Source organism: Leucoraja erinacea, unplaced genomic scaffold (assembly GCF_028641065.1).
Source record: "Leucoraja erinacea ecotype New England unplaced genomic scaffold, Leri_hhj_1 Leri_398S, whole genome shotgun sequence".
NCBI lineage: Eukaryota > Metazoa > Chordata > Chondrichthyes > Rajiformes > Rajidae > Leucoraja > Leucoraja erinaceus.
In genome coordinates, this window is record NW_026576299.1 from 7,501 (window position 1) to 23,733 (window position 16,233).

General features: G+C 47.4%; 1 protein-coding gene and 1 pseudogene across 1 annotated transcript; both read right to left on the reverse strand.

Moving 5' to 3' along the window:
- The window catches only part of LOC129693709 (tubulin alpha-1B chain-like), a 6,016-nt pseudogene extending 1,195 nt beyond the window's left edge, over window positions 1-4,821 (reverse strand).
- A 6,776-nt stretch (window positions 4,822-11,597) lies between these two features.
- LOC129693708 (tubulin alpha chain-like) lies at window positions 11,598-15,409 on the reverse strand. The gene is made up of 5 exons (XM_055630490.1): window positions 15,377-15,409; window positions 14,790-15,012; window positions 14,517-14,665; window positions 12,599-13,279; window positions 11,598-12,028 (listed from the first exon to the last, which is right to left on the reverse strand). Exons 1-5 carry the CDS (start codon window positions 15,377-15,379, stop codon window positions 11,729-11,731), a joined length of 1,356 nt encoding a protein of 451 aa, XP_055486465.1. The 5' UTR covers window positions 15,380-15,409; the 3' UTR covers window positions 11,598-11,728.
- Between the last annotated feature and the right edge of the window lie 824 nt (window positions 15,410-16,233).

Here is a 16,233-nt window from a genome sequence, read left to right on the forward strand (position 1 = left end):
AGACCCTAGAGCTCTACCTAACTCTCTCTTAAATCCATCGTGACTTGGACTCCGCTGCCCTCTGTGGCAGGGAATTCCATAAATTCACAACTCTCTGGGAGAAAACAGTTGTTTCTCACCTTAGCCTTAAATGACCTCCCCTTTATTCGGAGACTGTGGCCCCTGGTTCTGGACTAACCCAACATTGGGAAAATGTTTTCCTTTTTCTAACTTGACCAGTCCTTTTATAATTTAATGTGTTTCTTATAAGATCCCCCTCATCCTACTAAACTCCAGTGAATTTCTGTCCAAATCACTTTCTGATTCGGTAAGTTGTTCGGCCTCCGACGTGTTACAGCAAGGGACACCTCCTTTAAATTTAAGTTGACCTGAAAAAAAGTTATACAGCTCTGCTAAGGCGGTATTGGGAGTATTCTGTGTTGTTCCGGTTGTTCCATTTCAGGACAGACGTGCGAACTTAGATGAGGGTGCAGATGAGTTTCGCCAGAATTATGCCCGGATTTGAGAATTTTAGCTGTGCAGACATATTGGACACGTGTGGATTTTTTTTTTGTTCCCAAAGACCTGATAGATATTTATGTAAATAATGTAATTGATAGACTTCAATATAATTATGGAGAGGGTCAGAACTGGACCTAGGGTTGAGATTTTTGATTGGAGAAAGGCTAACTTTGAGGAGATGCGAACGGATTTAAAAGGAGTAAATTGGGACAGTTTGTTTTATGGGAACGATGTGGAAGGGAAATGGAGTACATGTAAAGGTGAAATTTTAAGAGTACCGAATCTTTATGTCCCTGTTCGGTTGAAAGGAAATAGTAAAACATGGATGGAGCCATGGTTTTCAAGGGAAATTGGACACTTGCTTCGGAAAAAGAATGAGATCTACAATAATTATAGGCAGAATGGAGTAAATGAGGTGCTTAAGGAGTATAAAGAATGTAAAACGAATCTTAAGAAAGATATATGAAAAGATAAAAGAAGATATGAGGTTGCTTTGGCAAGTACGGTGAAAGTAAATCCAAAGGGTTTCTGCAGCTATATTAATAGCAAAAGGATAACGAGGGATAAAATTGGCCCATTTTAGAGACATGGTGGACAGCTATCTGCTAGCCAAAAGAGATGGGGGAGATATTGAACAATTTATTTTCTTCGGTATTCACCAAGGAGAAGGATATTGAATTATGTGAGGTAAGAGAAACAAGCAGAGTAGCTATGGAAACTATGCGATTCAAAGAAGAGGAAATACCGACACTTTTGAGAAATATAAAAGTGGATAAGTCTCCGGGTCCGCACAGGATATTCCCTAGGACATTGAGGGATGTCTGTGTAGAAATAGCAGGGGCTATGACAAAAATATTTCAAATCGCATTAGAAACAGGAATAGTGCCGGAGTATTGGCGTACTGCGCAAGTTGTTCCATTGTTTAAAAAGGTGTCTATGAGTAAACCGAGCAATTATAGACCTGTTAGTTTTACGTCAGTGGTGGGCAAATTAATGGAAAGGATACTTAGAGATAATATATATAAGCATCTGGATGAACAGGGTCTGATTAGGAACAATCAACATAGATTTGTGCCTGGAAGGTCATGTTTGACTAATCTTCTTGAATTTTTTGAAGAGGTTACTCGGGAAATTGATGAGGGTAAAGAAGTGGATGTTGCATATATGGACTTCAGTAAGGCCTTTGACAAGGTTCCGCATGGAAGGTTGGTTAAGAAGGTTCAATGATTGGGTATTAATTGTGGAGTAGCAAGATGGATTCAACAGTGGCTGAATGGGAGTTGCCAGAGAGTAATGGTGGATGGTTGTTTGTCAGGTTGGAGGCCAGTGACTAGTGGGGTGTCACAGGGATCTGTGTTGGGTCCACTGTTGTTTGTCATGTACATCAATGATCTGGATGATGGTGTGGTAAATTGGATTAGTAAGTATGCAGATGATACTACGATAGGTGGGGTTGTGGATAATGAAGTGGATTTTCAAAGTCTACCGAGAGATTTATGCCAGTTGGAAGAGTGGACTGAAAGATGGCAGATGGAGTTTAATGCTGATAAGTGTGAGGTGCTACATCTTGGCAGGTCAAATCAAAATAGGACGTTCAATGGTAGGGAATTGAAGAATGCAGTGGGAAAAGCTTTCCCACGTGAACTCTGTCTATCCCTCTCATCATTTAAAAAACCTCTATCGTCCCCCCTTAACCTTCTGCGCTCCAAAGAATAAATCCCTAACTTGTTCAACCTTTCTCTGTAACTTAGTTGCTGAAACCCAGGCAACATTCTAGTAAATCTCCTCTGTACTCTCTCTATTTTGTTAACATCCTTCCTATAATTATGCGACCAAAATTGTACCCCATACTCCAGAATTGGCCTCACCAATGCCTTGTACAATTTTAACATTACATCCCAACTTCTATACTCAATGCTCTGATTTATAAAGGCCAGCACACCAAAAGCTTTATTTACCACCCTATCTACATGAGATTCCACTTTCAGGGAACTGTGCAGTTATTCCCAGATCCCTCTGTTCACCTACATTCTTCAATTCTCTACCATTTACCATGTACGTCCTATTTTGATTTGTCCTGCCAAGATGTAGCACCTCACACTTATCAGCATTAAACTCCATCTGCCATCTTTCAGCCTACTCTTCCAACTGGCATAAATCTCTCTGTAGACTTTCTACTTCATTACCCGCAACCCCACTTATCTTAGTATCATCTGCATACTTACTAATCCAATTTACCACACCATCATCCAGACCATTGATGTACATGACAAACAACAGTGGACCCAGCACAGATCCCTGTGGCACCCCACGCGTCACTGGCCTCCAACCTGACAAACAACCATCCACCATTACTCTCTGGCATCTCCCATTCAGCCACTGTTGAATCCATCTTGCTACTCCACCATTAATACCCAACCATTGAACCTTCTTAACCAACCTTCCATGAGGAACCTTGTCAAAGGCCTTACTGAAGTCCATATACACAACATCCACTGCGTTACCCTCATCAATTTCCCGTGTAACATCTTCAAAAAATTCAAGAAGATTAGTTAAACAAGACCTGCCAGGCAGAAATCCATGTTGACTGTTCCTAATCAGACCCTGTTTATCCAGATGCTTATATATATTATCTCTAAGTATTCTTTCCATTAATTTGCCCACCACTGACGTAAAACTAACAGGTTTAGAATTGCTAGGTTTACTCTTAGACCCCTTTTCAAACAATGGAACAACATGCGCAGTACGCCAATCCTCCGGCACTATTCCCGTTTCTAATGACATTTGAAATATTTCTGCCATAGGCCCTGCTATTTCTACACTAACTTCCCTCAATGTCCTAGGGAATATCCTGTCCGGACCTGGAGACTTATCCACTTTTATATTTCTCAAAAGTGTCAGTACTTCCTCTTCTTTGATCCTCATAATTTCCATAGCTACTCTACTTGTTTCCTTTACCTCACATAATTCAATATGCTTCTCCTTGGTGAATACCGAAGAAAAGAAACTGTTCAATATAACGCAATGTCAAAATTGTACAAGGCATTGGTGAGGCCAAATCTGGAGTATGGTGTACAATTTTGGTCGCCTAATTATAGGAAGGATGTCAACAAAATAGAGAGAGTACCGAGGAGATTTACTAGAATGTTGCTTGGGTTTCAGCAACTAAGTTACAGAAAAAGGTTGAACAAGTTAGGGCTTTATTCTTTGGAGCGCAGAAGGTTAAGGGGGGACATGATAGAGGTCTTTAAATGATGAGAGGGATAGACAGAGTTGACGTGGATAAGCTTTTCCCACTGAGAGTAGGGAAGATACAAACAAGGGGACATGACTCGAGAATTAAGGGACATAAGTTTAGGGGTAACATGAGGGGGAACTTCTTTACTCAGACAGTGGAGGCTGTGTGGAATGAGCTTCCACTCAACGTGGTGGAGGCAGGTTCGTTATTATCATTTAAAAATAAATTGGATAGTTATATGGACGGTAAAGGAATGGATGGTTATGGTCTGAGCGCAGGTATATGGGACTAGGGGAGAATACGTGTTCGGCACGGACTAGAAGGGTCGAGATGGCCTGTTTCCGTGCTGTAATTGTTATATGGGTTATATAGACAGGGAATTATACTGTATGGAAACAGAAATGCAGGATTTATGCAGTAAGGTTGGCCAAATCTGGACAGTTTATTTCGGAGACCTGATAGATATTAATACAAATACTATATATGTACTTAGGGTATTTATTGAGACCCCTTTTATCGATGTCTGGAAATGTCACAGTAGGCTGGACATTGCTTTAAGGTGTGGTAAGTGCACAGTACACGCAGTTGTCAGATGACGCTTGGGACAGGAACACACTATCGGAGGTTCGGTGGTAATACAAGAATTCTGGGAAGTTCTATTGCAGGTCCACCTACCACCTTCCGGATACGATCCAGCACCAGGTCCACGATCTCCTTGCCGACCGAGCAGTGTCCCCGGACGTAGTTATTGGCCGCGTCCTCCTTTCCCGTGTTGAGCTGCTCGGGGTGGAAGAGCTGCCGGTATGTGCCGGTCCGCACCTCATCTGCAGGACAGAGAGCAGGGAACAGGGAATTAACCAGCGCCACAAACGCCCCTTCTTTGCACGACGCGTGGACGTTTTGAGACAATCCCGGACATATGAGCCCACGACTGCCATTTCAAGTTACCGATCACCGTGGGCTCCAAGTCGACGAACACGGCCCGCGGGACGTAGTTGCGCCCCCGTTTCGTTGAAGATGGTGTTGAAGGAGTTGTCGCCGGCGCAGATGGTTTTGTCGCTCGGCATCTGTCCATCCGGCTGGATCCCCTGCTCAAGGCAATATAGCTCCCAGCAAGCGTTGCCAATCTGGCACCCGGCCTGGCCGACGTGAACCTACACTCGCGCTGGGGATAGAAACATAGAAACGTAGAAAATAGGTGCAGGAGTAGGCCATTCGGACCTTCGAGCCTGCACCGCCATTCAATATGATCATGGCTGACCATCCAACTCAGTATCCTGTACTTGCTATCTCTCCGTACCCCCTGATCCCTTTAGCCACAACTCCCGTTTAAATATAGCCAATGAACTGGCCTCAACTACATGATATGGCAGATAATTCCAGAGATTCATCACTCTCTGTGTAAAAAATGTTTTTCTCATCTCAGTCCGAAAAGATTTCATCTGTATCCTTAAACGGTGACCCCTTGTTCTGGACATCCACAACATCGGGAACAATCTTTCTGTATCTAGCCTGTCCAACCCCTTAAGAATTTTGTAAGTTTCTATAAGAACCCCCCTCAATCATCTAAATTCTAGCGAGTACAAGCCGAGTCTATCCAATCTTTTTTCATATTAAAGTCCTGACATCCCAGGAATCGGCCTGGTGAACTTTCTCTGTACTCCCTCTATGGCAGGAATGTCCTTCTTCAGATTAGGAGACAAAAACTGTACGCAATACTCCAGGTGTTGTCTCACCAAGACGCTGTACAGCTGCAGTAGAACCTCCCTGCTCCTATACTCAAACCTTTTGCTATGAATGCTACCATACCATTCGTTTTCTTCACTGTCTGCTGCACCTGCATGCCTACTTTCAATGTTGTACCATGACACCGAGGTCTCGTTGCATCTGGAAAATGGAGGAGGACTGGCCAAATTGTGTGCCTTCCACCACAGTGATGAATGCTGTGGTGGATGTTTATGTTAACATTTTATTGTGTTTTTGTGTGTGCTCTTTATCATTGTATCGCTGCTGACATATCATTTCACTTGCACTTTTTGTGCAATGTGACAAATAAACCGTATTGTATTGTATTGTATTGTATTGTATCTCCCCTTTTCCTAATCGGCCATCATTCAGATGAGGGGAAACGTGATTAGGAAGTGGATTACTGGCCTTAGTGTTGTGATGAGAGACGGAGGGAGTGGTGTGGGGCTTAAAATCACCGGGTTACTGTCAGGCGCGTCACATCCTGTTATGCCCCTGTCCCACTTAGGAAACCTGAACGGAAATTTCTGGAGACCTTGCGGCCCACCCAATGTTTCCGTGCGGTTCCCGGAGGTTGTAGGTAGTTGCCGGGGGTTGCAGGTAGTGGAAGCAGATAGGGAGATTGACAAAAACCTCCGGGAACCTCCGGGAAACGCACGTAAACCTTGGGTGGGCCACACAGTCCCATGAGGTTTCCGTTCAGGTTTCCTAAGTGGGACAGGGGCATCACGCTCCTTCCAACCCTGGAAATGCAACCGCCGCGCCCCCTCAACCGAACGCGTCCCAAGCAATCCACCCCCGTCTGTGTGCATGTCCCGGTGTTAACCGAGATCCCGGCTACAACTGGATTCGCTGAGCACCCTGAACGGAGCACGCTGCCTACAGTGGGCTCCCTTCGTCCAATAAGCCGCCTGTCTCCATGGAACGCGGCGGTCGTTAGAATTCTATCACGTCACCTACCATAATGTCCGGTCAATACCGCAGCCTTCGACAATGACCGGCTGACGCCGCAGGTCGCGCTATTTATTCCACGTCATTATGGGGGAGGCCCGTCGTCTGATTGGTCAGCCGGGAGAATGGTTGCTAGGTGCCAGGTAAACAACGTCAGAGGCCGACGGGCACCGATTGGTCGCTTAGAGTAAAGGGCGTGGTCAAATGTTGTCCGCGATAGATAATGGGCATTGTTGTGTCACACGGTCCCGTCACTGAGTCAGATTCCCAAGCACAGGGACACCCTACATGTCCCCTGGAATCAAATATGCACCCATCAGGTCATGCAAACTGCCCTGCAATCGTAGGAATATAAGTAGGGGCAGGAATAGAAACATAGGAACATAGAAAATAGGTGTAGGAGTAGGCCATTCGGCCCTTCGAGGATGCACCGCCATTCAATAGGATAATGGCTGACCATCCAACGCAGTATCCTGTACCTGCCTTCTCTCCATACCCCCTGATCCCTTTAGCCACAAGGGCCACATCTAACTCCATCTTAAATATTGCCAATGAACTGGCCTTAACTACCTTATGTGGCAGAGAATTCCACATATTCACCACTCTCTGTGTGAAAAATGTTTTTCTCATCTCGGTCCTTAAAGACTTCCCCGTTATCCTTAAATTGTGACCCCTTGTTCTGGACTTCCCCAACACCGGGAACAATCTTCCTGCAACTAGCCTGTCCGACCCCTTAAGCATTTTGTAAGTTTCTATAAGATCCCCCCTCAATCTTTTATATTCTAGCGAGTACAAGCCGAGTCAATCCAGTTTTTCTTCATATCAAAGTCCTGCCATCACCGGAATCAGTCTGGTCAACCTTCTCTGTATGATCAGCCATGATCATAATGAATGGCGGTGCAGGCTCGAAGGGCGAATGGCCTACTCCTGCACTTATTTTCTATGTCTCTATCTTTCTGTTTCAAAGGACGAGCCCTGGCAAAGCGATCGCCCGCTCCAAGATGTTAAAGTCCGTAGGTAGCCATAGGGTGGCGCCTCCTGGTGGCCCCCTCGCTGAGTCAGACCCCAAGCGCAGGGATCCCCAACACGTCCCCTGGAATCAAATCCTACACTCATCAGATGACGCAAACCGCCCAGCAATCGGGAGGGATATAAGGAGGGGCGGGCATAGACATTTAGGCCCCTCGGGAACGTCCTCCATTACCAATTGCCGCATTCCAACCCGCGGCCAATCTCCTGTATTATCTCAACACCCCCTGAATTCTAGTTTGAATGCAATCAGCTACACTGGGCTGGGTTCACCGCCAACTGTTTGAAAACATGTTAGCTCGGCGGTGTCAAAATTAGCAGATACACCATCACCAGGAGCGCCGCACGGTTGGCAGCCTCGCCAACAGTCTGTCTGATTTTTTTCTACTCCTTCTGTTATTTTTAGTGTTTTTTTAAAGTTCGTGTTTATGTTATCTGGTTTATTTTGTGTGAGTGAATGGGGAGTGGGTCGGGGATTTTTTCCCTCAATCGTATGCTGCCGGGGATGCGATTGTTTTCCGGGTCGTATCTCCGGTCACTCTGCAACCTAACATCATGGAGCTGGAGGCCTCGCTCGGGACTGACTTTGAGCCCCACCGCGGGGCGTGGACTTACCATCGGACCCGATCTCTTGTCTGAGACCGCTCCAACATCGGGCCTTCGGTCATTATTATCTTGAGCTCGCAGTCTCGGGTAGAGACCGTAGACGTCGGGATCTGAAGGTTCGACGAGTCCCGACCCGGAGTCCGATCGCTCTGCGCAGAAAGCTGAGATTCCCCCCGATGCAGAGCTGATCGCCCCGACGCGGAAGGCTCGAACGCCGCCGGATGCGGGATAAGGTCGCCCCGTCAACGGTAGGCTCGAGGCCCCCGACCGCGGAGACCAAAGAAGGGAAGAGATTGAACTTTTTTTTTCGCCTTTCATAAAAAACATAGAAACATATAAAATAGATGCAGAAATAGACCATTCGTCCCTTCGAGCCTGCACCGCCATTCAATATCATCATGGCTGATTATCCAACTCAGTATCCTGTACCTGCCTTCTCTCCATACCTCCCTGATCCCTTTAGCCACAAGGGCCACATCTAACTCCCTCTTAAATATAGCCAATGAACTGGCCTCAACTACATCCTGTGGCAGAGAATTCCACAGATTCACCACTCTCTGTTTGGAACATATTTTTCTCATCTCGGTCCTAAAGGGCCAGGGGTTGTTGCGGCAATAGACGAGATTCGAGGATGGTGTGCTGCCTTCCTGGTGCCTGGATCCAGCGTGTCACGGACAGAGTGCAGAAAATCCTCAAGGGCGAAGATGAACAGCCGGAAGTGGTTGTGCATGTCGGGAAGAAGGGGATGAATATTCTGCAGCGTGACTTTAGAGAGCTCGGAAAAATGCTGAAAAGCAAGACCTCCAGGGTTGTTATTTCCGGTTTGTTTCCAGTTCTTCCTGCTGACGAGAGCAGGGACAGGGAGATACGGGACCTGAATGTGTGGTTGAGGAACTGGTGCACATGGCAAGGATTTAGATTCTTAGATCACTGGGATCTATTTTGGAGTGAGAGGGAAATGTGCAAAAGGGACTAATTGCATCTTAACAGGTGGGGGACCAGCATTCTGGCTGGCAAGTTTGTCCCTGCTACACGGGTGGTTTTAAACAGAATAATGGGGGTGGGGTGTCCAATGGAATAGTCGAGGATGGAGTTAAAGGGAAAGGGTTTCGTAAATATGTGAGCGGAGAGACAGAGGGTGTAAAATGAGGGTAGAAGAAATAGGTAGCAAGGTGAAAACGAAAAGTGGCAGGCAGACAAATCCAGGGCAAAAATCAAAAAGGGCCACTTTTCAACATAATTGTATAAGGGGTAAGAGCGTTGTAAAAACAAGCCTGAAGGCTGTGTCTCAATGCAAAGAACATTCGTAATAAGGTGGATGAGTTGAATGTGCAGATAGCTATTAATGATTATGATATGGTAGGGATAACGGAGACATGGCACCAGTGGACAAAGGCTGAGAGCTGAACATCCGGGGATATTATATATACAGGAGGGATAGACATAAATGTAAAGGAGCTGGGATAGTGTTGCTGGTTAGAGAAGAGATTAACGCAATAGTAATTAGTATACAAACTTAAAGCACACGGTATTGGGGTTCAGTATTGATGTGGATAGAGAACTGACTGGCAGACAGGAAGCAAAGTGTACGAGTAAACGGATCCTTTCACAATGGCAGGCAGTGACTAGTGGGGTGGCGCAAGGCTCAGTGCTGGGACCCCAGCTATTTACAAAATATATTAATGATTTGGACGAGGGAATTGAATGCTACATCTCCAAGTTTGCGAATGACACGAAGATATGGGGGCAGTGTTAGTTGTGAGGAGGATGCTAGGAGGCTGCAAGGTGACTTGCATAGGATGGGTGAGTGGTCAAATGCATGGCAGATGCAGTATAATGTGGATAAATGTGAGGTTATCCACTTTAGTGGCAAAAACTGGAAATTATTATCTGAACGATGCAACGAGACCTGGGTGTCATGGTACACCAGTCATTAAAAGTAGGCATGCAGGTGCAGCAGGCAGCGAAGAAAGCGAATGGTATGTTAGCATTCATAGCAAAGGGATTTGATTATAGGAGCAGGAAGGTTCTACTGCAATTGTACAGTGTCTTGGTGAGACCACACCTGGAGTATTGCGTACAGTTTTGGTTGTCCTAATCTGAGGAAAGACATTCTTACCACAGAGTGAGTACAGAGAAGGTTCGCCAGACTGATTCCTGGGATGTCATGTCTTTCATATGAAGAAAGACTGGGTAGACTCGGCTTGTACTCGCTATAATTTAGAAGATTGAGAGGGAATCTTATAGAAACTTACAAAATTCTTAAGGGGTTGGACTGGCGAGATGCAGGAAGATTGTTCCCGCTGTTGGGGAAGTCCGGAACAAGGGGTCACAGTTTAAGGATAAGGGGGAAATCATTTGGAACCGAGATGAGGAAAACATTTTTCACACAGAGAGTGGTGAATCTCTGGAATTCTCTGCCACAGAAGGTAGTTGAGGCCAGTTCATTGGCTATATCTAAGAGAGAGTTAGATGTGGCCCTTGTGGCTAAAGGGATCCGGGGGTATGGAGAGAAGGCATGTAGAGGATACTGAGTTGGAAGATCAGCCATGATCATAATGAATGGCGGAGCAGGCTCGAAGGCCCGAATGGCCTACTCCTGCACGTATTTTCCATGTTTCTATATAAAAGGCTCCCCCCTAATCCTTAAACTGTGACCCCTTGTTCTGAACTTCACCGACATCGGGAACAATCTTTCTGCATCTAGCCTGTCCACACCTTTAATAATGTTTTAAGTTTCTATAAGATCCCTCTTCAATTTTCTAAATTCTAGCAAGGACAAGCCGAGTCCATCAAGTCTTTCTTCATATGAAAGTCCTGACATCACAGGAATCAGTTTGATAAACCTTCTCTGTACTTCCTCTATGGTAATAATGTCCTTCTTCAGATTAGCAGACCAAAACTGTACTCATTACTGCAGGCGTGGTCTCACCAAGACCCTGTACAACTGCAGTATAACCTCCCTGCTCCTATACTCAAATCATCACAGTGAGGAATGTAGAGAAGTCGCTGTGGTGGATGTGTATATTAAAATGTATTTTGTGCGTTCCATTGCTTTTTATTTGAATGACTGACTTACGGCAAATTAGAACAAATGGTATTTGGGTAGGACTTTAAGAATTTTTTCAACAATCTACCTCACCCTATCCCTTGGTCTTCTTGAAGCTTTTCAATTCATCTTTGAACACTGAACCCTCCACCCCCCGAATTCCCACACCTATCTCCTCCCTTCCCCGTCACTTTGTCTCTCTTTACCTCTCCCTCGCCACCCCTTCTACATTTGCTCTACCCCCCTCTGGACCTCCCCCTGCATCCCTCCACCACCACCCCCCCCAACCCCCCCCCCCCCCCCCCCCCCCCCCCCCCCCCCCCCCCCCCCCCCCCCCCCCCCACACACCTGATGTTTGTCAGTTTCGCACTGACATGACCGCCCCATGCTATTCATTATTGTCGCAATCAATCTTCTGCTGCCAGGGTGAAAATGTCCTCAGGATTTTCCAAAGTCAAGCGGATAGACTTCCAAATGGATTATGTTTTCAAATACATTTAATTTTGGGAGTATAATGATGTCTTATTAAACTTTATTTCCAAATCTAACGTTGCTCTGTTGCATAAATGTGGCATTTCTTTAAACATTTTAATCTAAAGTAATATCGTCTACTCCTCTCCTTCCTCCTCTGCTCTTGCAAGGTCGGTGGAATCCAGGGCCACCTCTTGGTAGTCCTTCTCCAGCGACGCCATGTCCTCCCGCGCGTCCTGGAACTCCCCTTCCTCCAGCCCCTCTCCCACGTACCAGTGAACAAAGGCCCGCTTGGCGTACATCTTGTCGAACTTCAGGTCCAGGCGGGTCCAGGCCATGGCGATGGCGGTGGTATTGCTCAGCATGCAGAGAGCGCGTTGCACCTTGGCCAGGTCGCCCCCGGGCACCACCGTCGGGGGCTGGTAGTTGATGCCCACCTGCGGGGGTTGGAAAGTGCACACATTGGATAACAATTCCTGGACCCCTGTCAACATGCGAGCTCCTCCCATCGCCTTCACCCTGTAAACCCCGTGTTCTGGGTGCATTGCAGAGCCTCTGTTCCCCGGGCGATAGCGCTGCAAAGGGGAACGTGTGAGGTAAGAGGTGAACCCAATTATTTACTTCTACCCTATCAGGTGCTCAATATTGCCTTGATATTTTTTACTGGTAGAAAGAGGTACTTCGCCCACCGTCTACAAGCACACGAATTCCTTTAAATCCGCCCACTCTCCTCCATCCCTTGCGCCCGCATCAGGATAGGATGTCTCCTGCAAATGTTACGATCGGGTTAAAACATTCCCATGGGATGACTTCAGTGGGTTGGGGTGTTGAGTAGGGAGAGCACAGTGTGGAGAATGGGAGAGATCCTTGTACAATTATTGTCGATGAATATATGGATATCTATCCAACATATCTAGCTGTGCCGTTCAACTGAGCCGTTGGACAAACATAGCCAATGCCCTTCCACCACCGACTACACACGATTTTGTCTCAAACCCTCCACTCACCTTGAACCCGGTCGGGCACCAGTCCACGAACTGGATGCTGCGCTTACTTTTGATGGTGGCGATGGCGGCGTTGACGTCCTTGGGAACCACGTCCCCACGGTACAACATGCAACACGCCATGTACTTGCCCTGGCGGGGGTCGCACTTCACCATCTGGTTGGCCGGTTCGAAGCAGGCGTTGGTGATTTCGGGGACCGACAATTGCTCATGGTACGCCTTCTCGGCCGAGATCAGGGGCGCGTAGGTGGCGAGCGGGAAGTGGATGCGCGGGTAGGGGACCAGGTTGGTCTGGAACTCAGTCAGGTCCACGTTCAGGGCGCCGTCGAAGCGCAGCGAGGCGGTAATAGACGACACGATCTGCGCGATCAGGCGGTTGAGGTTGGTGTAGGTGGGGCGCTCGATGTCCAGGTTCCGCCGACAAACGTCGTAAATGGCCTCGTTGTCCACCATGAAGGCGCAGTCGGAGTGCTCCAGGGTGCAGTGGGTGACCAGCACCGAGTTGTAGGGCTCGACCACGGCGGTGGAGATCTGCGGCGCCGGGTAGACGGCAAACTCCAGCTTGGATTTCTTACCGTAGTCGACGGAAAGTCTCTCCATGAGGAGGGAGGTGAAGCCCGAGCCGGTGCCGCCACCGAAACTGTGGAAGATGAGGAACCCCTGCAGTCCGGTGCACTGGTCGGCCTTGGGTAGTAGGAAAACGGAAATCATGAATAGAATACCAGATGTGACATTAATGATACACGCCACCAAACTGCCTCTGAGTTTGAGCTCATGAAGATAGGACTGGAATGATCCAGCAACATTGTCTATTTATAGTTCATCCCAACATTTAAATGCTGATCTAGTCGGCAGTCTGGACTCGGAGGATTTGGCTGCATTGGGTCGGTATACATGACAACTCTTCCCATCCACATTAGTAAACAGAGAAACATAGAGACATAAATAATAGGTGCAGGAGGAGGTCATTCGGCCCTTAGAGCCAGCACTGCCATTCATTGTGATCATGGCTGATCATCCCCTATCAATAACCCTTGCCTGCCTGCTCCCCATGTCCCTTGATTCCACTAGCCCCTCGAGTTCTATCTAAATCTGTGGCTGGGAATTCCATAAATTCACAACTCTCCGGGTGAAAACGTTTGTTTCTCACCTCAGTCTTAAATGACCTCCCATTTATTCTATGACTGTGGCCCCTGGTTCTTGACTCACCCAACATTGGGAGCATTTTTTCCTGCATCTAGCTTGTCCACTCGTTTTGTAATTTTATATGTTTCTCTCAGAACCCCCTCATCCTTCTAAACTCCAGTGAATTTCTGTCCAAATCATTCGAAATTCGGTAAGCTATTCGGCCTCCGCCGTGTTACAGCAAGGGGCACCAGCTTTAAATTTGAGTTGACTTGACAAAAAATGTATATGCGGTATTCGTAGTATGCTGTGCTGTTCCGGTTGCTCCATTTCAGGACGGAAGATGAGGGCGCAGATGAGTTTCGCCAGAATTATGCCCGGATTTGAGAACTTTAGCTATGCAGACAGATTGGACACGTATGGAAATTGTTTTTGTTCCCAGAGACCTGCTAGATATTTATTTAAATAATATGTAATATAAAGTAATTGATAGACATGGAATTATACTGTATGGAAACAGAATTACGGGATTTATACAGTGAGGTTGGCCAATTCTGGATAGTTTATTTCGGAGACTTGATAGATATTTATGCAAATACTATATATGTACTTGGGGCGTTTATTGAGATCCCCTTTAACGATGTCTGGAAATGTCACAGTAGGCTGGACATTGCTTTAATGTGCGGTAAGTGCACAGTGCACGCAGTTCTCTGATGGCGCTTGGGACAGGAACACACAATCGGAGGTTCGGTGGTAATACAATAATGCTGGGAAGTTCTATTGCAAGTCCACCTACCACCTTCCGGATGCGATCCAGCACCAGGTCCACGATCTCCTTGCCGACCGAGCAGTGTCCCCGGGCGTAGTTATTGGCCGCGTCCTCCTTTCCCGTGATGAGCTGCTCGGGGTGGAAGAGCTGCCGGTATGTGCCGGTCCGCACCTCATCTGCAGGGGAGAGAGCAGGGAACAGAGAATTAACCAGCGCCACAAACGCCCCTTCCTTGCACTACGCGTGGACGGTTTGAGACAACCCCGGACATTTGAGCCCTGGACTGCCATTTCAAATTACCGATCACCGTGGGCTCCAAGTCGACGAACACTGCCCGCGGGACGTGCTTTCCCGCCCCCGTTTCGTTGAAGAAAGTGTTGAAGGAGTCGTCGCCGGCCCCGATGGTCTTGTCGTCCGGCATCTGTCCATCCGGCTGAATCCCGTGCTCCAGGCAATAAAGCTCCCAGCAAGCGTTGCCAATCTGGCACCCGGCCTGGCCGACGTGAACTGAAATACACTCGCGCTGGAGAGGGGAGGCAAACACGTGATTAGTACCGGAAGTTGATAAATTGCCTTAGTGTTGTGTTGAGCGACGAGGGGAGTGGGGTGGGGCTTAACATCATCGGGTTAATGTCAGGCGCGTCCCATCCTCACGCTCCTTCCAACCATGGAAATGCAACCACCCCGCCCCCACACCTAAACCCGTCCCCACCAATCTGTGTGCACATCCCGGTGTTAACTGGGACTCCCAGCTACTACTGCATTCGCTGAGCACCGCTCCCCTTTCCCTGAATGGAGCACGCCGCCCACAGTGGGCTCCCTTCGACCAATCAGCCGCCTGTCTCCATGGAACGCGGCAGTCCTCAGAGTTCTATCACGTCACTTACCATAATGTCCGGTGAACACCGCAGCCCTCGACAATGACTGGCTGACGCCGCCGGTGGCGCTATTTATACCCCGTCATTATGAGGGAGGCCCGTCGTCTGATTGGTCGGCCGGGAGAATGGTTGCTAGGCGCCATATAAACAACGTCAGAGGCGGACGGGCACCGATTGGCCGCTTGGAGTAAAGGGCGTGGTCAAATGTTGTCCGCAATAGATAATGGGCAATGTTGTGTCACACGGTCACGTCACCGGGTCAGATTCCCAAGCACAGGGACCCCCTACATGTCCCCTAGATACAAATATGCACCCATCAGGTCATGCAAACTGCCCGACAATCGTAGGATTATAATTAGGGGCAGGAATAGAAAAATAGGAACAGATAAAATAGGTGCAGGAGTAGGCCATTCGGCCCTTCGAGGATGCACCGCCATTCAATAGGATAATGGCTGACCATCCAACTCAGTATCCTGTACCTGCTTTCTCTCCATGCCCTCTGATCCCTTTAGCCACAAGAGCCACATCGAACTCCCTCTTCTATATAGCCAATGAACTGGCCTCAACTACATTCTGTGGCAGAGATTTCCGCAGATTCACCACTCTCTGTGTGAACAAATTCTCATCTCGGTCCTAAAAGACTTCCCCCTTATCTTTAAAATGTGACCCCTTGTTCTAGACACTCCCAACATCGGGAACAATCTTCCTGCATCTAGTCTGTACAACCCCTTAAGAATGTTGTGAGTTTCTACAAGATCTCCCCTCAATCTTCTAAATTATAGCGAGTACAAGCCGAGTCTATCCAATCTTTCTTTATATCAAAGTCTTGCCATCACAGGAATCAGTCTGGTGAACCTTCGCTGTAT